Genomic DNA, 25254 nt, shown 5'->3' with positions numbered 1-25254 from the left:
TTTCAGATTATGTTCTAAATAAAGTAGAAATGGCATTCTATAAAGTAGAAATGGCATTCTACGAAGTAGAAAACAAAATCCACTTTTTTCATTGAATCTACAATGTTTAGAATACGTGATCTACGTAAATAAGAGTATTCTAAAAATATTTAGAATACACATTCCGCGCTTAACCTACTAATCTAAAATCTTTAAAAATCAAAATCTACACATTAATATAAATCTACAACACGTAGAAACCGACTTCTACAGATTTACTGTAAATCTAAAACATGTAGAAATCAAAATCTACATATTACTATAATTTTAAAAACCTGTAGAAATCGATTTCTACAGATTAGCTGTTTTCTACGGATAAGAAATCAGTTCCTAAAAATATGGAAACAAAATATTTGAGAATATTCACTTTCATATTTTTTAAAAAATTGATTTTTTTTATAAAAAAAAAAAAATTACAACTTTAAGGGTATTATTGCCATTTTGAAAATAATTAACCTAATGGGACATAAAGTATATAAGATTAGTCTAAAGGGACATAGTTATCATTTTTTGCTCTAAAAAAATAATTTTCCCTTGTTTTTTTTTCTCAAACAAAATACTATTGTTGATTAACTGTTATAGTTGCATTAATGGTTACGTGCTGGTTTTAGTAAGCAATAGTACGGTAATATGGTAACTTAAATTAGTATATAATAGCTAGACTTTTTGCATTTTAGCCAACTTTTTTTTCTACTGTTTTGTTTTTCATTTTCGGGTTGATCAATAAAGCCAACTTTGTATTATGAAGGAAATATGATATTAATATACTTTTAACCTTTTTATATAACACAAGTTGATATATTGTCAATAGCTCTTGGTATTTAAATTAGTGGTTGGCTCTGAATCTTTATCTATTCTTTTCGTTCGAACATTCCTGCAATTTAAGTTATCATTATAACACGAACTAAAAAGAAGGCAACACCATAATATTTGTTGACGTAAACAACATTTTATTAGTACGATGACTACGACAGAACCTCAAACCTGGCTAACATGAAAGAAACCATAGATAAACATGATCCATAAACACACAAAACAGATAGTAATCCTCAATAACAACACTCTTGCAATACGTTAACTTTTTCTTCAGAGGATTCAAGATTTGGACTTGATCTTAGAGTTCTTCCCTCACTATCTTGGAAGTTGGAAATCCCGGCTTAAGAAAATCAGCATACCATTTGCCTGAAACTTTCTGGTGACGGGTCAAATTATTTAGGAAATCGATGTAGTAAAGCCCGAACCTAGCCTTGTAACCATCTTGCCACTCAAAGTTGTCCATCAAAGACCACACATAGTATCCCGTTACGTTCACCTTGTCGTCGCTATAAAAAAATATAAAAACAATCATTTTCATCATATTAATTTTTTATTTAGTGTATAACGTTTCTATTAGTTTTCATTTTTATTAAAAACTTACCAAATGGCTTCGTGCAAACTCAAGAGATGCCTCTGAAGATAATATTTCCTGTTGTGATCATTTGTTCCAGTTGCAACGTCATTGTGGAGGTCTCCAAGATCCTCTCCATATCCTTTAAAGAAAAAGGACAAATTGAGTTTTATCAAGGTAAACTTGTGATATAGTATTTAGTTTTGAACGTTTTCTCTAACCATTCTCAGTGATCATAATTTCTGGGTCACCATAGTTGTCCTTGATGTACTTCAAAAGCTTCCTCATTCCTCTTGAATACACATCCAGCTTACCACCAGCAGGCTGATTAATGAAATAAACAATTCAATTAGTGTTAATATTAGGAATCTATATTAATTAGTACTATTATCGACTTATAAAGTAAAAAAAAAAGGCAAGTATGAGAAGAAAAAAAAAAGATTCAGCTACCTTGCTACCAATCTTGTATCCATCCACAGTCTTACTTTCCCATTGAACAAGAGAGTCTGTCGTCCAACTCGGGGTCTTAGAATCACCGTTCTGCATATTAGCTCCAAACACTGATGTATAATAATTCATTCCAACAAAATCTGCAGAGTTCTTTAGGATTCTCTTTTCAGCTTCACTGAACTTTGGCAATCTATGACCAATGCGATCCTTCATCGACTGTGGATAGTCTCCGTAAGTTGTTGGATGCAAATGCCTGATTTTTAAAATAAAATTAATTAATTAGTGACATAAGTTTATATTAGAAATTAACTAGTATAACTTTATATTAAGGTGTTAAATAATTATTTTACCATCCCAGGATGAAATCAAGCACACGTTCAATGGGAGCTCCAACACTCTCAAGGTCAGCTGGTTCGAACCAAGCTGGACTGTGTGCAATTCCAATTTTACCTCCAGCACACTATAACAAAGGAGACAAAACTTAAATTAATGTTTATCAAAAAAAGAAAAGAAAAAAAAGATAATACTCGTGTAATTTAAGATGAACCTGTTTGCATGCTCTGAAGGCTTCAACGGAATAAGCATGAGCCAAGAGTAAGTTGTGGCTGACTTGATAAGCTTCGAATCCTGAGCGTCCATCTTCACAATGCTTTCCCCATTCTTGAATGTATGGTGAACAACGTCCCGGAGCTTTCTTTCCGACGTCGTAACCGGCACGACTAAACACCCATGGCTCATTGAATGTGATCCAGTTTTTCACTTTGTGTCCGTATTCGTGGAAAGTAAAGTTTGCATATTCCGTGAAATCTTTCCTAAATTAACAATAACAAAATAATCATTTAGTTATTAAAAATTATTTAAACATTTATTCAGAAAAGAATTCATCTATATACATGACTCAAGAACTTACACAATGTTACCGCTCAAGAAACCACCGTATTCATCTTCTAAGTCTTGAGGAGTATCCCAGTGAAAGACTGTTACCAGTGGAGTAATCTCTATATTCACAAAGACAAGCGAAGTATTTGTAAGTATTAATTACAGATTTTTAATAAAAAAAATTTGGAGGTCAGAAAATAATTACTGTTTTTAAGAAGCTCATCGATGAGGTCGTGATAGAATTGGACTCCTTGTTTGCTGATTCCCTTTGACATTCTTCCATCTGTTAATTATTTTGCAACTCCACTTATTATTTTCATGTAATAGTTTTAACCATAAGAAAATATTGATGAACATTTTAAAAATGTAACTTACGCGGAAAAATTCTAGGCCACGCAATAGAAAGTCTAAAAGCATCAGTGTTGAGGTCTCTCATCAACTTGATATCTTCCTGTTATAAACTTTATTAGCCATAAAAATAAAATTAAAACACAAGGTAAAAATTAATGGTAATGTATATTTTACCTTGTAACGATGATAGAAATCAACAGCGACATCAGCGTTATGATTTTGGCATCTATCTGGAAATTTATTTCAACATTGTTTAAATAAATTATGCGCATAGCATAAATTATAGGTATATTTACAAAAGAGAAAATAGAGAGATACATACGTGGGTATTTCTTAGTGAAAGTGTCCCACATGCTTGGACCTCTGCAGCCCTCATCAACAGCTCCTTCAACCTATATTACAAACCATAAATAAAAAAATAAAATAATGAATAATGATAGAATTCAAATTTATAAAACATATTTTTGAAAGAAAATAAAATGTCAAAGTTAGACCTGGAACGCTGCGGTTGCGGTTCCCCAAAGGAAACCTTCAGGAAAGCTAGCTCTGCTAAACTTCTCAGCTTGACGACAGACAGGTTCACTGGCTTTGGCTACGACCAAAGTTAGAACCAGAACTAACCCTAACAGTAAAGGAACCCTCTCGAACTTCACCATTTTGTGTTTCTCTCCTTCTCTTTCACTCTAAAGACTGGTTGAGTGAATTGGTGAAGATGAAGTGAGGAGAGATTGTGTTTATATACAGTGTTCTGTAAGTGTTATAGTGTTCTACTCGTGATTTCAGTACCGTCACCATAAGTGCGTTTTGAAATTTAAGTTAGGTCTTTTGTCAAAAAAAAAAGAAATTTAAGTTAGGTTGAATTTTAAATTTAAACAGAAAACGTGTTTCTTCGTTACAACGGTCCGGGAACAAAAAGAGACCGCTTTTTATTATTATTTACGAGCGGCAGTCATTTATATGTCTTGTTTTCTTTTTCTATTATAAATCTTGTTTTTTTTTCCATTACAAGTCCTTTTTGTAAGTCTTGTTTATGATATATACGGTAATTTACTTTTCAATCATATATATAAGATTTTAAATGACTTGTTTGTAGAACCTATATATATATTGGAAGCTTTCACATCGCATGTATAGTTATTTGCTGTATTATTAAAAAAAAAAATGGTAAACCATTTTCCGGAGAGATAATGTGAAAGTTTCAGTGGCCACGCGCTGTGAAAATTTAGTGTGGTGCAGATTCGAATATTTGTTGTATTATTCTGATTTTAATAATACCAATCACCACAAGTTCACAAGCACAAGTGTGTTAAGTTATCTTACTATAACCACGAGGGTTTCTTCACATATTCAGGAACCAGTTTGGTATTATTGGCAAGTTCCACATTCAGGAACCATGGCTTCTCTTTTGAAGATTAGATCTTAACCGGGTCTGTCAGGTTGTTGTGATTCAGTCTAATGTAAAAAAAAAGATTAATCTGTAATCTGTAACTGACACGAAATTTTGAGTAATAAATAACTCAACAAACAATTATTTGGCAATTGAATATTCTCCTTTGAAAAAACTGGTATGTTTTTGGAACTTTGTCCGACAGTCCAAGAGAGGTAGAAAATACCGTTGTGAAATAAGAAAAATGGAATCATTGGTTAGTTACGTAGGATTAACCACCACGAGAAGAGGGAAAAAAACGTGCCCAAACAAAAGCTCTACTCTCTTTTTAGTTAGAAGTGCTATGTAGTCATTTCACAAACTTTGTATTTGCATATGCATTTATAAGTTATATTATATGATGAATGTATCTAAAAGTTTGGTGGAATAAATGATTCCAAAGTGATCATATATCTGTAACCTTATCTAACGTTTTTTTTTTTTTTTTGGTAAAAAACCTTATCTAACGTTACATATTACAATAAAGTGTTACACGAAGCATGGGAACATGAGATTCCTTTTCTTTAAATAAAGTGTTGCCTTCCTAAATAATTCGGGATACTTTTTAACAAGACATCAGGTCACCATAGATGCACGATTGAAATTTAATTAACAAATGAAATTCTGTAAATTTGGCACCAAATTGTCTTTTATGTCGTAAACGTATTATAATTTTTTTGTAAATGTACTATTTTGCAAATTTTGTTATTGAAATAGATGATGCGAAGTTGCGAACTTGACACTAATAAAAAAAAAAGTGGGCACTAATTATTTATTTTTAATATCTGGTTATTATTTTAAAAACGTAATTCACAACTGGGACACTAAAACATAATATCTAATTATTATTATTTTTAATTTCTAATTATTTATCATAATGATAATTCAGAATATACAAATATATATATATATATATATAATATGACATCATTTTATAATTGTGCAATTTTAATTAAGTGATGGTAGCTTATACGTTGCAGTCTTAACTTTGTAGTTTTGGATGTACTTGGTGCCTCCAAAGTCTAGTTTCTATTGGATCCAAAATAGACATATTTTTTTCTTTTGAACCTCAAATAGACATATATTTTATATTCAATTTTTTTTTTGGTTATCATTTATATGTAATTTGCTTCTTATTTTTTTTACATCCGAACTTACATGTTCAATATGAAAAAAACAAATAAAATTCGGATGTTAACATACTCATAACTTATTAATGTACTAGATTTTGACCCGCCCTTCAAAGGGCGGATATATTTTTTTGTTTTATTTATTTTTTAGAATTTAATTTTTATATTTTTGTGTATTCTTTGAAATTAGATTTGTGTTTTTTAATTCATATTTGTGTATATATCTTAATCATAATATATTTTATAAAATAATAACAATTTAAAAGTTGATCTAGCATACGTTCGGTTCTTTACAATTATATCTCCATGTGTAAACATATTGTATGTTTTAAATTTTGACATGTGGATATAATGGTTGTTTGTAATTTTTTTTTTTAATGTTTCCATAAATATGTAACATTTTTCTGTAATTTTTTATTATATGTTAAAGAAATTTAATTTATATACAGTTATATAACGTAGGATTATCCTAGTGTAGTGGTTAGTATATATTTATAGAAAACATAGGGTTATATAACGTAGGGTTAGTTTTTTTTTACTTTGATAACTTCTCTAATTATTGTTTAAATAAAGTTAGATACAATTATATAAAAAGAATAATAAGAAACTCCTTAAATAAAAAGAATAAATAGTTAGACATAACATTTATTAATAGATCATGGTCTTGTTTTAATAGAATAGATATAGATTACATCACCTGAAACTTTAATGAGATATATATTTACAAAATGAGGAGATGCATGTAAAATCTTATAATTTTTCTTTTGTTTATGCTAAATAGGTTAAATTTTGTTGATAAGTGCATGATTTTATATTCGGCTAAATAGGTTAAATAGGATAAATTTTATCAACTATCATATTTTTATAAATATATAAAATCAACAGTTTCCGATATAAAATCGGACATTGTTCGATTAATTTTGATTAATTATTAATAGCATGATTAATTGGACATTGTTTGATTAGTTTTGAGTATTTTTTTAAAAACTTCTGATCAATATATACATATATATGTATGATGACCAGCTAGTAACATAAACCATAGAAAAAGCTATGTGGCCTAGAGCAAACACAGCACACACCTGTTCGCATGTCCAGGGTTCGAAACGCTCCCTTTGTGTTTTTCATTTTTTTTTCTTTCAGTAATGGCATAAACGTAATTTTCTTTATCTTCTTCTCCAGTCGAATTAGGTTTCACAGAACAGAGTTTTACAGCAGCCATTGTTTTTCTTATAATATCCATCGATTGTTATGCGTTTTTGTTGATTTTTATGATTAAATCTTGCAGATTTGACATATAATACCGGATTTTAACTTCTAGAAACCAAAACAAAAATCGATGATTCCGCTTAAAACAAACATCCATGGTTAACAATAACAAATAGCGTATACTAAACAATGCCAAAAAAAGTGTATACTAAACCTAATTCGAACAGAGAGCAGTCCGATTTAGTAGCCGATCTACTCTTCCTTTTGGTTTTTGGTGGAACTTGTTCTCATATTTTTTAAATAACCGTTTTGTTTGCTCTGGCCTTCCATATCGGATGATCACGAGAAATCATGTGTAGGATCAAAAACTAATAATCCAACTGTTTTTGGTATAGAAAAATAGAACGTGGTTAGTGTTGATATAATAGATGCAGTTATATAAAAGAGAAATTAGGGTGTATATACACCATTGTGACTATAATTTGCGAACTACCCTAGACACTATTGATATTTTTAAACCCCAATTTTGTCCTTGCCCTGCTCTGCCCTGCCTCTACCAGCTCCTGCCCAAACTCTCTTCTTCCTTCTCTCTCTCGTATCCTTTTATCTCTTCTCAAAATAATACTATTCATTCTCTCTTTTGTATCTCTCCTAATCTCTTACATAAAACAAATGGATTCTTCTTCTTCTCTTATTTCCACCATTTGTTAATTTTACATAATGTATTGTTATTAAATGATACATGTTTTTTAGCTGTTACAAAACTTGTCGATATTTTTAAAATTTATGGGTAAGATGTTTAAGTAGTTTGTGTTAGCTATATATGCTTTGTTAAATGCTACAAAATAGGTTATCAGGCTAACTTAATCACTATTTGTTTAGCCTCTACATTTTTGTCGGTTAATCATTATTGTATCATATGTAAACTAATAAGTTACATCTACCATATGTTTTACGTGCTAAATAAAATATTACATTTAGATCATTGCTTTCGTTATATGATAAGGATAATTTTATAATAAATAAGTTATCCACTAACAATTTATATAACTTCTTGAGTTAAATCTTAGTGTTAAACTTCCTTTGTACAAAATATTTGTGTTCATATGATACATAGTTTGTTAGATGTTTCATAATAGGTTAACATGATAATTTAATGTTTAGCATATACATGTTTAGTTAGATGATATCAAACATGTTAGACGCTTTTTAAAATGAGTGGTGAGATGTCCAAAATTATTGCCATTAGCTGATACATAATTTGTTAGATGGTACAAAATAGGTTATCATTCTAACTTTATCGTTATCTATGTAATTTATGTTGCAATCCCTAGTTCTCCCATTGATTTTTCAGTTTCAGAAATTTAATTGTAAAATAAATAACTTGGGAGAAAAATCTATAGTCGTTTGAATTGATATCCCAGAAAACATGTTTGGAGGTTTGGCTTTCTTTGAATCCATGATTCACTGTCATACATGGTGCTTCAAACATCAGTGTTATTGATCTGATGGTGACGATGACGAATTGAGTGGGAAGAAGAGGAGATTAGCATAAGATTAATGTTAAAAACAAAGCAAACAATGATTACTGGGATTTAGAAAGAATAATGAATTATTTGAAAAAAAATTTTGTTTTCACTAAAAATTAAAAATGAGAAAGGAAGAGATCAATCGGGAAAAAAGAGAAAATGGCAGGAAGGGAGTTTAGGGCAGGGGCAAAACAGTCATTTTATGTGTATATTGCTACATAAATTGGAAGTTTTCATGCATTTAGGGTAGTTTCCTAATTTCGGTTGTTTTTGTGTATATACAGCAAATTATCTCTATATAAAAATCAGTTTTCTTAAAAAAAAACGTGGATCAAACTTTTATCAATTGGTCACACTGCTGATTTAATAGTTTTTTTTTTTTAACACATGAGGATAATTATATTATCAAAAGCAACATTACAACGCCGGCGATTAAGAAAATCCCGGAAACAGAGCCGGCAGACTAAACAATAGTCTCCAGAAACAGATGCCCACACAGGGGAAGCAAGAGGAGAAACATAGATAATTGAAACACTTAGAAACATACACAAACTAGAACCAATAATGATTGATCAAAAGAAACCCAAACGGTTAAGAACAGCTTGCATGTTGGAGATAACAGAGAGACTTTGCGAGAGAAGACGATGGAGCCAATCTTGGGAACAAACCATCGAAGAACCCACCTATAGTGAATAGCACAGACAAATAAAACCATTGCTCCAAAACCGATGAGACAGAACTTCGAGTTCCTAAGCCTTTGACCGGTAGAGGCGACGTCGGAGAGGTAACGACTTGAAACGCCAAGTTGGAGCATGACGAATGATTAGATCTCGATCAGATCTGAGAGGTAATGACAAGGAGCGGTTCGAAAACGACCCTGGATTCAACCACTCCCGAGAACCGAGAAAGGCTGAAGATCGAACCAGGAACGAGGCAAAGAGATATCTCAACATCGACATGCAAGATCAAACATCAAATTAGGATTTTGACAAAAACATAACTCAATCAAATCGGACTAGTTTATGCATGCACCGAAAAGCGATTTAAACCCGACTCCGGCTCTATGGAAGCAGCCGGAGTCGGAGAACAGAAACTCAAATTTGAAAGATCTAGTGAGAAGGCAGAGGTTTCTAGAGAGAGGAACACTGGATTTGTAATTCTAAATAAAAATATATAAATTATGCTAGAGAACAAAATCTTTTACTATAGCTTTTTTAAAAGGTGTCGTAGACTCGTACAGATGTTTTAACAAAATACTTAGAAACTGAAATCTATAGTGTGCAAAAAAAAAGAAAAAAAAAAGAAATCTATAGTGTGCAGTGTTTTTTGCATATATTTTAGTCGTAGACTTCGATATAAACACTTTAACAAACACCATGAGCATCTTTTATCCGCTCTATCTTCCATTCCAAACATTATTCTGAAGTATTTTTTAGCAAAACAAAAAATATATTCTAACTTGTTCTATTTTCAGTAAAAATTGATTTTTTGTTTGTTTGTAACTCTCCAGTTAAAATTGGAATATAAAGTGTAATTTACTCTACAATGGAGAAATATTTTTTATTACTCAATTTTTCTACTCACTATTTCCAACAAAGAACATAATTGGATGTTGATTGTTTGTAGGTTTTAAAATGGTTTTGGTTTTTGATTTTCTAAAAATAATTTTATCTGTCAATATTTTTTTTGCAAAATAGATTCCTTAAACTTTAGAAAACCAGATTTTAAAATAAGTACCGACTTCTTAGCAAAAACCAAAACCATATTTTCTTGGTTTTCTTAGGCAATGTAAGTCATGATTTTTTATTTTTATTTTTATCTTTATTGAAATATTAATATTTCTATATTTATGCATTAATATAGCATAAAATAAAAAGAGATTAGTGATAAGTAGTAACAATTTCAAATTACTAATAATCAAAAAAAAATATTTTTTGTCTAGTATTTAGATTTAAATTCTAAAACTACAAAATAATTAGTAAAAACATTTTCTTGCTTTTTATTTTTTGTAGGATTTTTAAACGCCTTGTTAATTATATTTTAATATTTTTAGTAGAAATATAATTACAATCAAATTTAGAAAGAATAATATTTATAGCACAGCTTAGTTTTACTAAAACTATTAAAGTTGAATTATTTTATCTAATAATGAACCGATGTCACATTTGTTTCTTTAATATATTAAACTACAAAATAACTCATAAAAAAAAATTTAAACTTATCAATAATAAATTTATTTTTTAAAGTTAGCTAATACAAAAAATTATATATAAATTTATCTGTATAAATTTAGTTGTATAAATTTACCTATTGATAATTTTAGCTAGTTTAGTAGTAAATAATTGTTTTAAATTCTTGCTATTATTACATCAAAAAAAGTTCTTGCTATTAATATTTCTTTTATAATATTTATATTTGAATTGTATAAAATGTTTATGTGTGTTTTGGTGATATTATATTGTATTTTTTATATTCTTCAAACTAACTATTTATAGTTTTAATAATATTATATATTATTATTTTGAAAACAAAAACTAAAAACGAAATTCCAAAATCTAATTTACCATCGAGTTTTACAAAACTAACTCAAAAAACTAAAGTCTACACTAAAAAACAGAAATCAAAAACCGTCCAAACAAACAATTTCATTTTGGAATTATTTCAATTTAGAACAAATGGAGTTAACTTTTACCAAAAAAAAAACAAATGGAGTTTATGACGGGACCAGTCCACCAAATGGAATTTTGCATTATTGTATACTGAGAAGAAAACAATTCACTTGCCATGTCGTAAATGGCCTTGAAAAGTCACCAGCAGTACACTTAGAAGAAAACAATTCACTTGCCATGTCGTAAATGGCCTTGAAAAGTCACCAAAAACATTAATGCTTTTGTCTTTCTGAAGGATATAAAGCCGGAAAATATTGTGGTTTCTGAAGAGAATCATTAACCCACTGTGCCGATAGAGACACCCACACCTATCACTTTGAAATTTTTGGAACCAACCAACTTCGGGAAAAAGGCTTTTTTAGACCTTAACTATCCGTATTGTACATTTTTATATTCAAACAAAAAATAAGTGCTAAATACAATTTAAACTAAAAAAATAATTTGAATTGTAGATTTAAACTCTGAATCGTGTGCATAAACCTACCTTGACTAACATTGTGTTAGTCAAATGGTATGTTAGACAAAATGTATCGTTTATAATGGATACATTTTTTTAAAAAGTTGTGTTTGCTGGAAATCAAACTTTGGTCCTGGAGTCATGCCAACACATCTATTATTCTTTTATTAGATTTAAAATATCTATTTTTTTTTGTATATTTTAAGAGAAAAATTATTTTTGTTTACAAATTTTATTTAATACAATTTACAATTGCATCAATAATTTATATTTTAAGTTTTTTACACTTTTACACATATAATGAAACTAAAAATGATATTTCATAAATTATTCAATCTAATTTTAAAATGACATTTCTCAAATAGTTATCTAATTTAAAATATTTAAATTTTAAAAATCTATATATAACAGTGACTATATATAATTTTTGGGAAATTGCCACAAATATCACATTCATAGTACCACTTTTCATGTTTACACTAACCACTTTCACCCTCACTTTTAATGAAAGGTAAAATACAATTATACCCTTAGGGTTAACTAATTTAGATTTAGGGTTTAGAGTTGAGGGGTGAAATAGGGTTTTTGGAATGTGAAATTTATGATTCTAATAAATATATATATACTTAAAAAATATATAAAAAATGTTAAAAAATAGTTTCAAACATAATTTTCGTTTTTCAAAAAGAAATTTGGAAAGAAAAAAAAATTCGAAAAAAAAGTTTCGAAAAAAAGAAATTTATAAAAAAGTTCGAATTTGAAAAAGTATAAATCGAAAACATAAATTTTTATTTATTTAAATAATGATTTATTATATATATAAATAACAAGGGCATAAGAGTCTTTTGCCACTTAATGAAGAAGATATTTTTGAAAATGTCTCATTAGTGGTGGTAAAAATGAAAAGTGGTACCATAAAAGTGGTAAACATGTAATTTCCCCATAATTTTTTCTTAAAAATCAAAACCTAACTTTTGAAATTAAGATTTGTGTACATTGTTTATTTTAAAAGTTAGGTTCTGATTTTTAAGAAAAAAATATAATCAACTATTATATATAGATTTTTAAAATTTAAATATTTTAAATTATATAACTATTTGAGAAATGTCATTTTAAAATAGCTCTAAATAAAATTTGTAAGCAAAAATAAAACAAAACTAATTAGATAACTATTGATGCAATTATAATTTGTACTTAATAAAAATTGTAAACAAAAATCATTTTCCCTTAGAATATATAAATCGAAATATAGATGTTTTCAATCTAATAAAGAGACAATAAAAATGTCGTAGCACAGTGGTTGACTAAGGCGATGTTAGTTAAGGTAGGTTTATGCATACGATTTAGAGTTTAGATCTACAATTCAAATTATTTTTTAGTTTAGGTCGTATTTAACACTTATCTTTTGTTTGGGTATAAAAAAATACGATACAAATAGTAGGGATCGAAAAATGCTCTTTTCCCAACCAACTTCATACTTCGATAGAATTGTTTTACAAGTATCAACATAAATGTTAAATATAAAAAAGTCGGATTCAAATTTATAAACTGAATAAAAATAATATAGAAAAAATTTCTAAGATAGCGCTTTTAATTTTATGTCACAAATATAGTAATGAGAAAAATAATCGAAAGAAGTTTTATTAAAGAGTAAAAATACATTTATACCCTAAGATTAACTATTCTAAACTTTTAGAGTTTATAGTTAAAAGATATGATTTTGAGTACATGGTTTCAAATTTTTAAAAATTAAAAATTAAAATTAAAATTTTCAAAATAAAAAAAAAACTATTATGGTTTTTTTATTGAAAGTTATTTTTATGACAAAAACTTTAAAAAAATTACTTGAGAGATTTGTCCTAATATATATGTTGTTCAATCTGAAGAAAAAAACAACATTATCAAAGGTTAATGAAAGTGAAACAATGTAATTGAGGCATTTGAACAACTAACCTTTGTATACCAACTACAAATTTTGAAACATGCTATTGTCTTCATGAGAAACATTAACACTAACTCTCGAGAATCCAACTGAATACAACAGCTACATTTGGAAGCCCCATAAGAGTTCGTTGACTGGTCCGATCATACTCTGTTTCGGTCTAGTCCTGATCTAACTGTAAATCTATCTTTTAAACAAGGAGCCTTACAAACCAGATCAAATTGTGAAACTGGAAGCGGATTATATGAAACAAATGGTTCATATAAAGAGGGTTTGATGCAGATTTTTTTAAAGTCTTATGCCAACCAGAAAGTCTCAACAACTGTTTAAAATGAAAACAACAACAAACAAACTTGTTCGAATCTCTAGTTTTCTCTGCCTCAAAATTCAACTACTTGAAAGTAAAGACACAAAAGGTAAAGAGGAGAGTTTCTTCAGTGTTTTTCTTTTACCTTTCTCTTCAGGCAGCATCTGTAGCTGTTGGAGAGTTCTCAGGTGTCTTCAGCGGAGGAGCCGTTTCTACTGGTTTACTTTCTTTATGTTTGTCAACAGCTACACGAAACTCTTCAACGATTGTTGGATCTTTGAACTTGAGTGCAAACGTAGAGAGACCTTCTCTGCCTTCACTATTCACACAAGCGAACGTGATTCCTTTCTTGTCCATGCTGGCAAGTTTCATCTCCGGGTAGAGACTCGCGTTTAGGATCAACCTGTAGTTTCCTTTAGCTCTCATAACCAGCCTTGCTCTACCGCCATTGCTTGAAACGTTGACCTTGACTTCTCCTTTGCCACGCTCTCTCCACCCTCCATCAAGATATTCAAACATGATCGAGTCAGCTGAGAAGGCAACTTTCTCGTTCTCTTCTCCTGTTTCTGTGGAAACCTCTTGCTTTGGAGGAAACCCAGTGCCTTCGCTCTTCTTGATAATGGAAGGTCCAGACGCACCGAAGAGGGAAGAAGTGTTGTTGTTGTTTGCGAGGCCAAAGCCGTAGAGAGGTCCAGAACTACCATCCTGAGAAACGACACCAAATGAGAAGGAAGAACCAGAGGACTGTGTGCCGGCAAGTCCGGTGAATGCGTTTTTGCTACTTGAGTGCTGCTGGAACGAACTCAAAGAGCCGTTATTATTATTATCATCACCGTTCTTAACTGCTTCAACGCTTGCTTCGCCTTTTTTTTCTTTTATCACAGTCTGATCACCTCCTGATTCCTTCTCAACATGATCCTCAGTTTGATCTGCTCCTTCTACAGCTACGCTAACACCCGAGACAGTCTGGTCTACACCAGCATCAGTGACTTGGTCCTCAGATGTCTTTCCACACTGATTATCATCAACATCCTTATCTTTAGTCTTTTCAGACTCTTCCTCTTTGACATCAACCTTCTTACTGTCAACTTCATCGCCGTCTTCAGCATCAACTGCCTTTTGGTTGTCCTCAACTACAGCTTCAGCAGGAGCCACTTTAGACTCAGCCAGAGGAGCATTTGTTCCCGAAGCAGGTGCAGTAGGGAGCAATTGAATTCCAGCGAATGGGTTGGAAGCTGCAGCTGGTGATGGCTCTTTGCGCTTGATTTTGACAATTCGTCTGGTGGCCAACACCTCATCACTGGCCTTCTTGAAAGTGCCACTCTCAAGTTCAGCTGAACCAATATCATCATCATCAGCATCTGGATTCTCACGTGACAGCTGCTTCAAAGCACCTCTCTTTTTAGAAGGTTGGTGAGCGTTTTCTGAGTCTCCTCCCATTTGAGAAGTGTTGTTGGAGAGAATACTTGTAAACTACCTACAAAATACACAAGAAAAAAAATATATATATATATATAAAATAAAAACAGAGAACCAAATACAGTCTTGTGAATATATATTATCCACAAGTGCTAGAACACATCTAAGCTTCTTCCATGTAATTATTAGAGAAAATGAAGACATGTACCGCCAATAATAATACTGTTCAATCTATAAACTGTTCGTCCAATCAAAACCCTAGATGATGAACCAATTTTCGATTCGAAAATCAAAGGGGATGATTACATTCAAAGCTCCTACTGGTTCCGAAAATCTCAAGCAATACCGCTTAATCCCAACGCCCAATCAAGAAATTAGCGAGGATGTGAAAACCCTAGAATCTAAAACCCTGAGAGAAAAATATCATTTCCAAGAAACCGCCTCAGATTCGACGAAAGTGACTCGCGAAGGGTAAAAATGACAAGGACTTACCTAATGCCGGAGGAGCGAAGAGGTCAGATACGAAGAGAGAAAGAGCTTAACACTAGAAAGAAGGACTTCTTCCTCGATATTTTTATTTTACCAACGTATGTATGTGTGAATTTATTATTATTATTATTGGAATTTGCACTCTAGGTACATACTTTTCCATTTTTTTCAAGAAAATACATGTAAATCGATTTTTAAAGATTATAGTTATCTTATTGAAAAATGAATTTTTGGTTTCTCTCATTGCTTCAGCTTCTACTGAACTCAATCCGAGGTTCAAAACTTTTGCTAGAACATGAAACAACTACAACAAAACCGCAAGAATAAACAATCAGAAAGATTGGCAAACTTTAATAATAGATAGTAAATCATATTTGCAACAACGACAAAAATAAAACAAATCATATTACAGGCAGGATAATAAAATTAAAGTAATTTGTAAGATAAACCAAAACCATGTGTAATAAATAGTAATACTACGAATCTCCCTCTCAGTGCAAAAGAGACGAACAAGAAACACTACTAGCATTTTCCTTTGAGCAACTCTCTCTCTCTCTCCTTTCATCTAAATCCTCAAAAACTTCTTATTACAATGGGTATCAAACACTCTTCAATGAATCTGGTTCCATGCTGCTCGAATATTTGAGCCATGTGGTTCAGAATAGAAACTTTGTCACCTCACCACCATTGTTGCTTCAACTTTGGCCATTCTACTTATGCTCACTGCAAAACAAACACAAAGAAACCAGAAAGATCCCAAGTCAGGTTTTGCAATGAAGGATGCTATTATCTTCAGGGAATCAAATTAATCCACCTCAAGACAAAATTTTCAGATATTGGCCTTGCAACGACTTGCTATTAAGCTGATGGGTTTCCTTCATTATTCGTATCCCACTCTTCATCAGCCTCACTTCCATTAACAAGCACTGCTCCATCGGTTGAGTCACCATCAACAACTACTCCTTCTTCATGCTTTTCCGCATCATTCTTTTCTTCTTCATCTCCATTTTCTTCTGCTACTACCTCCTGCTACGTAAAACAACAACAAAGCTCAGGATAACTCAGCGCTGGAAGTATATAAGTCACTTATATTTGGACAGGACAAAAAGGGTCACCTCATGATCCATGTCTCCATTTTCAAATGATTCCTCTTCCTCAACTTGCATGTTTCTAAAGGCTTCCACCAGGGTCACGGAAGATCTATCAGCATAGCTAGGATAGTTTTCTGCAGCTGAATAAACTCCCCTGTAGACCAAGAATACTCGAGGTCTAAGTATCTCTCTGTGTAATCATGCGGAGGATGCACTAGGTACAAGTGATACACTGCGTGATTACCTTGTCTCTGCAGCTTTTGCTTCGACGGAAAGAGCTACTTGCCAATCATCAAACAGATTTGAGTACTCCTCAGGATCAGCCAAAGATTCTGCTGCTTTTGAATTAATCTGTTTTACAAGTGAAAACTCAACTTTAAGCCATACTCCTTGACCACAAATCCACAATACACTAGCAATAAAGCTTTTTCAAAAAGATAACCTTGCTCAGATCTTTCCTCCACAGAGCTACTATCTCAGATACTTTGCTCGGAAGATATGATCTTGCCATCAGAGCAGCTTCTGGTATCCGGTTACTGTATAAAGAATCATTGTCACACACACAGATAATCAAAAAGGTGCACGAATTTGATTCTCCAAACACTACTAATGAATTACCTATCCACTAATAACTCCAAACAATCTTCCAATTTACCCAGCATGAATAGGCAAAGAAAGGCGACATTGTTCTTCCCTTGCTCTTTAGCAAGTGTTGCAAGTTTTGACACGCCTTCAGCATCTCCCAGAGAAGAATAAAGCAGTAACAAACCACTCAAATCCATCGCATACTTCATGCATTCCTCTGCCAATTTCAGCTGTGGTCATGACATAGAAACGAAAGGAGTTAAATGCAAATCTGCACATCAGATATGAAACAGATATTTTACTATTTTAAGATAATACTGCTCTCTGTAATCAACTGATATATCATTCACTCGAAAGTTTTTGTCTTTCTATTATCATTACAAAACGCTAGGAAGAAATGTGAAGAGAGAAAGATATACCTTCCCAGAGGACATGGCTAACTCTCCTAATTGCTTCCACTTAGACTCGCTCTGTACTTCTACAGCTATTTCCTACAACCATAGAATCGAAAATACATTAGTATATCGCCAATATAAAAGAATTAAAACACACATTTTATTCAGCATCACATTATATCACACCTGCGCAACTTCAAGTCTACCCAGTTGTATGGCCAACTCAAATCTGTAGTCAGGGTCGGTTGCAATGTCCAGAGCATCTTCAATCATTCCTCGTGACTCCAAGAAATGAGCAACACTGACATAGAAAATTCGCCGAAATAAATACAGAGAAACATTAAGGAAACAACCATTGTTAGGTGTGAAGCTATGTTAAACATTAGAATGAGCAGATCTAGACACCACAATTCTCTAAGAGTAAGTAATCATAATATCCCTTCAAAAACAAACAAACAGAGTATATATGAATGATTAAACTACCAAAGACATCACGCAGCCCGAGATCAAGTGGCTGAGGAAAGAACACTACATAGAAGTTTAGATACTAATTGACAACAATTACCTGTTATGCTGATCTTTGGGAATTGTAGGTAAGATTTCACTAGCTTTGTCTAGATCACCTCGCATCACAAGAGTCTTGTACTCAATCAGGCTTAGCAGTAAGGTGTATCCTATTACACTGCATCACAAAAAAGAACAGGAGGATAGACATCAGAAACTTCCAAAATCAATCTGAAATAAACACACCAAATCTAGGCACTTACTTGAATTCTTTGTCAACCAGGAACACCCGACTTTGACTTGCGAGATAGCCCAACAAATACATTGGGCGGTCTAAATGATACATTGTAGTTACCTGATATTAAGATTTTAGCAAATATCATCAAAATCTGTTCATAACAACAGTCAAATAAAGTAACCAAGATATATGCAGAATACCTCGCCTCCGACACAATAGTTAAGCTTTGAAGAAGAGTTGTTGTAAATGAAACAGTCACCAACCCATAGACCTGTCCTAACACGTTCATCATTCTCATGGAGAACCTCAAATGCATCCTCAACACCTTCTTCCTCCGTTGATCTTCCACTATCAAAATGTGCAGAAACTAAGTCGCGCTGTGAAACAGGAAAACAATAGTAAGAGCTTGGACAGTCTAAGAATTGTATAGAGAAATTCACAGATTAAGAGTGTTGTCGGACAGGATCCTCACGTTGTATTTCAAGATGTAGAATGAAGTGTCACTAGCAATGGCTAATAAATCACCACTGTCAGCCCAATAAAGATTCTGCAAACGTTACATAGCAAAAATAAGAATAAGGAAAAAAACAAACGAGGGCAACCTCCATCTGAAGGTGATATCGAATATGTGTTGAATTAAGCTTCTCATATAAAACTGAGAAAAGTTAACCAGGATACCTTTACAGTGACGTCAATACGTTGAATCAGCCTACATTCAGCCCAGTCATAAAAGCAGATGAAGTCACTTGAACATATAGCTAACAAGGTTCCCCCAAAGATCTTCTCAGCTGAGAAAGTAGGGCGGATACTCTTTTTCTCCTGAAAACATTATTTTGTAAATGAGCCAGATCCAAAAATAGCCATCTCCACGAGAAGTAACGATAATAACCATAGAAACATCTTCTAACAAAACGTCTTGGAACAGACAGAAGGCGAATATGAACCTGGAAATTTTTGCTAAACGTCTTAATCTTTGATGAGCTTTCTCTAACCGCACACTCCCCCTCAGACGACCAAACGAATTCAAGTCCAGAACCAAATGACCTATTTCTCCAAGCCAAAGCCGTGTAGATTATATACTCCCCGTCTCCACAGACTACGACAAACCTCCCATTTGGATTGTGCTTCAAGCTCTGAGAGTCAGAATACCCACATATGAGACTGAGATAAGGCGAGAACAAGTACATATTCTGAAAATCAAACTTCTTAACGAATTTTTTTAAATCCCAAATGAACTATATATTATCCCAAAACATCACCCCCATTGAACTTCTGCTAGTAACACTCACTTGTGGATAAAGATCACAAGTCCCCAGCTCTTTAACAGCCAAGGGCAACCTCTCTCCATCAGTAACCTAAGATAGAGAAAAGGGATAACAACATCAGGCAAACAAATGAACATATAGGTCATCCTATGGCACAGTAGTTATAAGTACGGCCTATACCTCGTAACCAGCACCAATACTTTTGATGTTCGCAGTTTGAATTTCATTATGCTTAGCCCATATGATTTTTCCGGTATTGTCCATGCTAGCGACAGGAATTTCTCGTCCAAGTTTAACCATGATTGTCCCTTCATCATATCCAATCACAACCCTGTGAAGTTAAAACAATAAGGTTTATGGTTTTGCAGGACAACTCATTGGAGTACTAAAACAAGTAAACTTTCAGTATCTAAGAACTTTAATCTTTACATATAGTCGAAGTTAGGAAGAGCAAAAACAACCACAAATGTGTCAATAAATTGAACGCCAGCAGCACAGATTCAATGAATGATGTTTTAGTATCAACTGAGAGAGAACATCTACTCTAGTTATTAGTAAGGTCAATTTCTCGTCTTAAATGAAAGGAATGCATCATAGGAGAGAGCAAAATCCAAAAACTCACCGGCGTGAACTTTTAATGTAACCAATGGCCCAAACTCTCTCGAGGCCATAATTTAATGTGTTCTCTAGCCTGCAAGAAAAAAGCAGACATTAGGAAATTTGGACTACAAACGGAAGGACAATATAAGAAATGGTAATGACGGCAAGGTAAAGAAGCCTGTCATACAAGAAGAATTAAATTGTTAAATTCCAACAAAAAAAGATGTTAAGATTATAATACCTGTACGTAGTTGCATGCCAAATGCGAACGGTACCATCTTCCGAACCTGTGATTATAATTGGAAGCTCTGGATGGAAACATACGGCAGAAACATTGTGTGTGTGCCCGTCCAGGGTCTGGACACAACTTTTTGTTTGATAGTCCCAGACCTGATTACGAAACTAAACTTGTAAATAACCTGAACGCACATAATGTCCAGTAGAAATGTATCATCTATCAGAGTAGTGAACAAGAAGCAGACCTTAGCAGTGTGATCATCAGAGCCGGTAATCAAATAGGGCTTGTCACCACCAGTGAAATAGTCTACACAGTTAACTCCTTTCTGATGGGCATCCAATGTAAAATTTGGGTCTGGAGAACCAAGATTCCAGATCTGAAGATGAGCAAGCATGTAAATATAGAATGAGCTACCACTTCTTAGAACCTTATGTGGACTAAGCCATAATCAAATAACAAGCATAGACGATTTCAGCACCTTTATGGTGCGATCAAGTGATGCACTGGCAAAAGTGTTGGTGTCTTTTGGATTAAATGTGACTTGCATCACATAGTGCGAGTGCCCCTCGAATATCTGAGTGCAAGCCCAACCTTTTTCCCAGTCCCAAAGCTTTATGAGCATATCATCAGAAGATGATAGCACATATGGAAGGGTTGGATGAACAGCCACGCATCTAATGTAGTCTGAGTGAGCTTCAAACACTTTAACCTTATCCATAGTATTGTAATTGTATACACGGATGTACATATCATCAGCTCCTGCCACAACCCATTGCTTTCGTGCTATAAACTTGGCTGACCGAACTGAAAAGTCATAATAAAAAAAATCAGCATAAGCAACAAACACGACAAGACTACATAAGTACATACAAAAAGAAAAACTAAAGAAGGAGAAGAAAGAAAAATTTGTACCTGGTAAATCGGTCACCTCGAAAGACTTTGCCATCACCTACAGATTATCAAGCAAGATTCAGATTAGAATAAGTTCCATGAATCATAAAAGCAGACTACAAGTATATGAGAAGACACTGAAACCTCACAGAATACAGAGGGAAAATAATCTTTCAGTTGCACTTTTGGTCATTCTAGCTTATCACAAATTAGTTCATTGAAAAACAAAGTGCATAGAAAAAGGAAATAAAATTATTCACCGACCTGTGTCTGGTAGTTCCAAATACACAAGGTTCCAGAGTATAAACTTGCTAGAATCCTGCAAGATAATGTGATATCAGGTTCCTTCCATTCATGAAACAAAGGTAAAAAACCCTATAAAAGCAACGAAAATGGTGTAACTCTCCACAAAAACCAAGGATACCAAGTGGTTGAAAATTGTCTTTCAATCACTACAAGGAAAAAGAATATGAACAAACATAAAAGAAACAAAGATGCAGAAAAGCAGAATCTAAAGCTTGAAAAGTACCATGGTTCTGTAGGATGCAGATCCACACATTTGACTCTCTCAGATCTTTGAGCAAACTTTTTCTGATCCAGAAAAAAAAAGAAGAATCAAATCGAATTATATCAAACACAGGCGAATGATCTAAAAGAAATCCAAATAGTAAAAAAAACAATAGTACCTTGATCTCGAGTCTGAGAGGCTGTTCCAACAAAAAAAGACAGAGAAACCAGTAAACAGTCAGTACTAACACACATTCGTGAATTCAAAACACACAAACTTTACCAAAATCCTAAAACCCAATTGAAACAATTCCAGATCCTTTTCGGCCATCATCCTTACTTCAAAGAAGACAGACTAAACTCGATTTAAAATATCAGATTTTAAACAAATCGAAGCGAAACAAGCGATCTGAGATTACACGATCTCTCACTCACAATAACAGAGGAAAATATACAGGAAATCGAGATAGACAGATTCACTCGAGATCTGAAGAGAGGAAAGATTTACACTACTCACCATGTTTACAGATTAAGCGGAAGGAAGCTGTGCCCTTCGGATCTCGAATAATCGCTTAAATCTGCAAATCGGAGATCGATGGACGAACAACGTCTATCTAGTCTAGTTCATAAAAAGGAATCTCTCAGTTTTTTTTGCTCGACAATTAGGGAAAATCGCATAAAAAACCTTGAAAGTGTCACTTACTAGCACTTTAAACCTTGAACTTTTTTCACTAACACTTTTATTTTATCATAAAAAACCTCCAAAAAAAAAAATGACCGGCTGAACAACTTAAAAACAGTTTTTTTTTTCAAAAAATAACTATTTAATTAATAAAATAAACAATACAATTAATAAAAATCGAAAAATTAAACAAAAAACTCATGAATTCAAAAAATTCAAAAAATAAATAAATATTTAAAAAATTAAATAAAAAAATTCAAAAAATAAATAAGATCAATTTAAAATGGAGAAAAATAAAAAAAATCATAAATTTCAAAAAAAAAATGAAAATTCAACATTCATTTTCAAATATAATGTCAGAAATTATCATTGGAGATATGTCAAAAACCGTATCATTGGAGATATGCCAAAAACCGTTATTTCCGACATATCTCCAATGACGGTTTTTGGCATATCTCCAATGATAATTTCCGACATTATATTTGAAATGAAAAAAAAGACTTTTTGAATTTTGAATTTTTGAAATTTATTATTATTTTTTCTCTATTTTAATTTGTTCTTATTTATTTTTGAATGTTTAGTTATTTTTTATTTAATTTTCTAAATCGTTATTTATTTTTCTCACTTTTTTTAATTTATGAGTTTTTTGTTTAATTTTTCGATTTTTATTAATTTTTTTGTTTATTTATTAATTAAATAATTATTTTTTGAAAAAAAAAAATTGTTTTTAACCTGTTCAGCAGGTCATTTTTCTTCTTTGGAGGTTTTTTATGATAAAAATGTCACTTTGAAGGTTAAAAGTGATAGTGAAAAAAGTTCAAGGTTTAAAGTGCTAGTAAGTGACACTTTCAAGGTTTTTTATGCGATTTTCCCTCGACAATTATGAATGAGTGAGCAGATGAGTAAGATATTACGAAATAACCACTACCAGTTGGGCTCTTCATAGGCCTTTTGTATTTTTTTTTCTTGTCAACAGCCCCGATTGTATTTATTAATAAACTTAATCGAGGATAACCCATTTATAGAGGTGATTTTATCCGAAAATAAGTCCGTTTTTGGAGGAACACACTCAGTGTTACAGAGTGAACTGACACCATGCTGTCTGATCTGAATTTGGAATATCATCCGACTAATGATAGAGAGTGAATCGATCATATTATGGTTTTGCATTAGTGCACACATGTTAAAAGTCTTTACTTTTTCTCAAAATCAGCACTAACAATATAATCTAAGATTAATTTATTTTGATTAAAACATAGGTCTTTATAGGCATTTTTTATGCCGCTATGAAATAACTTTTCTAGCGATGAATGATCTATCTTCCGAAATAATGAATTGAATTCTTCCAAAATACAATTGGTTATACATTGATAATGCTAAAATAACCTAAATATGTGACTACAAATTATACTGTGAAACAAAAACAACTCTTTAAAACATCATTTATATTGAAACATAAAGTACCAATTTAGCTAATATCATAAACAACAACAGCAGCAAAAGAGCAACACTAAAACCCAACATTATATCCACATAATATATAATACTCCATTTCATTTAGCATAAATCTACTGTGGTTCCCTATATGTGGAAGTTTGAAGTAAAGTTGTCATAACGACATAAACGATTCAATCATATCCGATAAGAATAAAGATAACATATGTATTATGCATATAGACACAACAGATATATCTTAATTGGATGAAAGTTTAAATGGGTATGACTTAAACGGAGATCGATACCGTGTTTGAGCTCAAAAGAAGCTTGAGAAGCCAATCACTCCAAGTGAGAAACAAACGATTAATCATCACCATTAAGAATCTGATAATCAATACTATTAAATTAGGAACATGACCAATTGATAATAGTTGAGTCCAACTATTTATTTAAACAGTCACTTATTATTTTCTTTATGTAACTGTATTTAATTATATTTAAACACTAACCACATATGCTAATATCGTAACCTCTCCTTAATTCCTATATTTTCGGATCCATAGTTCTCAGTTATACTAACTAAAATCCACGGTTATGAAAATAAATGACAGTATATGTCCGACTAAATATAAACGTGATCTCTCATTTGTATTGTTTTGTGATCAATGTTTACAATACGAAACACATTGATCTTTGCGTGAAGTTAGCTCTTGGTATGGTCAGAGAAAGGTGAAGATAGACGGATGGATTCATGTCGTATTATGGGTTTATGGTTCTCGCTGGTGGTGTAATGGGTAAATCAAACGGAAAAAAAATCAGAAGCGACTGAATTATTGGAGAAGACAACCTCAAGCTTCAAGAGTTTTGTTTATATGGAGAATAAAATAGTACTATATATATAAAATATTTTTCACTTTTATTCTCACCCTTAATATTACTAAATAAAATAAATACTATTTTCACCAACAATTACATTATAAGTTTAGATTATAATTAACTTTGATATATTTCAAAAAAATCATTATCACACTACAACAACATAACTTACATATCAGCTCAAGAAGTTAGAATTTATTGGACGAGACGTTAATTTGTTCTAATTCTGAAAGTTTTACACATACACTAAATTTATCATCAA

At 32.1% G+C, this 25254-nt stretch overlaps 3 protein-coding genes across 6 annotated transcripts; all 3 read right to left on the bottom strand.

The window, feature by feature from the left end:
• Positions 1–910: 910 nt before the first annotated feature.
• On the bottom strand, positions 911–3899 carry LOC125609492 (beta-D-glucopyranosyl abscisate beta-glucosidase-like). The gene is made up of 12 exons (XM_048780967.1): positions 3601–3899; positions 3429–3498; positions 3281–3336; positions 3131–3206; positions 2961–3038; positions 2787–2874; positions 2424–2688; positions 2227–2336; positions 1877–2129; positions 1648–1750; positions 1457–1568; positions 911–1361 (listed from the first exon to the last, which is right to left on the bottom strand). Exons 1-12 carry the CDS (start codon positions 3760–3762, stop codon positions 1154–1156), a joined length of 1581 nt encoding a protein of 526 aa, XP_048636924.1. The 5' UTR covers positions 3763–3899; the 3' UTR covers positions 911–1153.
• A 9826-nt stretch (positions 3900–13725) lies between these two features.
• LOC125609491 (nuclear pore complex protein NUP50A-like) lies at positions 13726–15759 on the bottom strand. Of its 3 annotated transcripts, none has more exons than XM_048780964.1 (2): positions 15687–15759; positions 13726–15252 (listed from the first exon to the last, which is right to left on the bottom strand). In XM_048780964.1, exon 2 carries the CDS (start codon positions 15213–15215, stop codon positions 13929–13931), a length of 1287 nt encoding a protein of 428 aa, XP_048636921.1. In that variant the 5' UTR covers positions 15216–15252; positions 15687–15759; the 3' UTR covers positions 13726–13928. The 3 variants fall into 3 exon arrangements, with proteins under 3 accessions (XP_048636921.1, XP_048636922.1, XP_048636923.1); XM_048780965.1 differs by lacking the exon at positions 15687–15759 and adding an exon at positions 15501–15670; XM_048780966.1 differs by lacking the exon at positions 15687–15759 and adding an exon at positions 15403–15423.
• Positions 15760–16021: 262 nt separating this feature from the next.
• Positions 16022–22677, bottom strand: LOC106445713 (coatomer subunit beta'-2). Of its 2 annotated transcripts, none has more exons than XM_013887321.3 (25): positions 22515–22677; positions 22177–22197; positions 22020–22081; positions 21755–21809; positions 21512–21548; positions 21078–21403; positions 20844–20975; positions 20603–20751; positions 20384–20452; positions 19942–20092; positions 19786–19851; positions 19441–19629; positions 19175–19315; positions 18969–19043; positions 18697–18873; positions 18522–18613; positions 18320–18436; positions 17941–18055; positions 17779–17850; positions 17393–17589; positions 17217–17310; positions 17019–17125; positions 16799–16928; positions 16498–16712; positions 16022–16406 (listed from the first exon to the last, which is right to left on the bottom strand). In XM_013887321.3, exons 1-24 carry the CDS (start codon positions 22515–22517, stop codon positions 16542–16544), a joined length of 2748 nt encoding a protein of 915 aa, XP_013742775.1. In that variant the 5' UTR covers positions 22518–22677; the 3' UTR covers positions 16022–16406; positions 16498–16541. The 2 variants fall into 2 exon arrangements, with proteins under 2 accessions (XP_013742775.1, XP_013742776.1); XM_013887322.3 differs by having other exon boundaries at positions 16498–16709.
• Between the last annotated feature and the right edge of the window lie 2577 nt (positions 22678–25254).

This window comes from Brassica napus, chromosome A5, assembly GCF_020379485.1.
Source record: "Brassica napus cultivar Da-Ae chromosome A5, Da-Ae, whole genome shotgun sequence".
Lineage (NCBI taxonomy): Eukaryota > Viridiplantae > Streptophyta > Magnoliopsida > Brassicales > Brassicaceae > Brassica > Brassica napus.
This window is presented reverse-complemented; position numbering and strand designations above follow the sequence as displayed.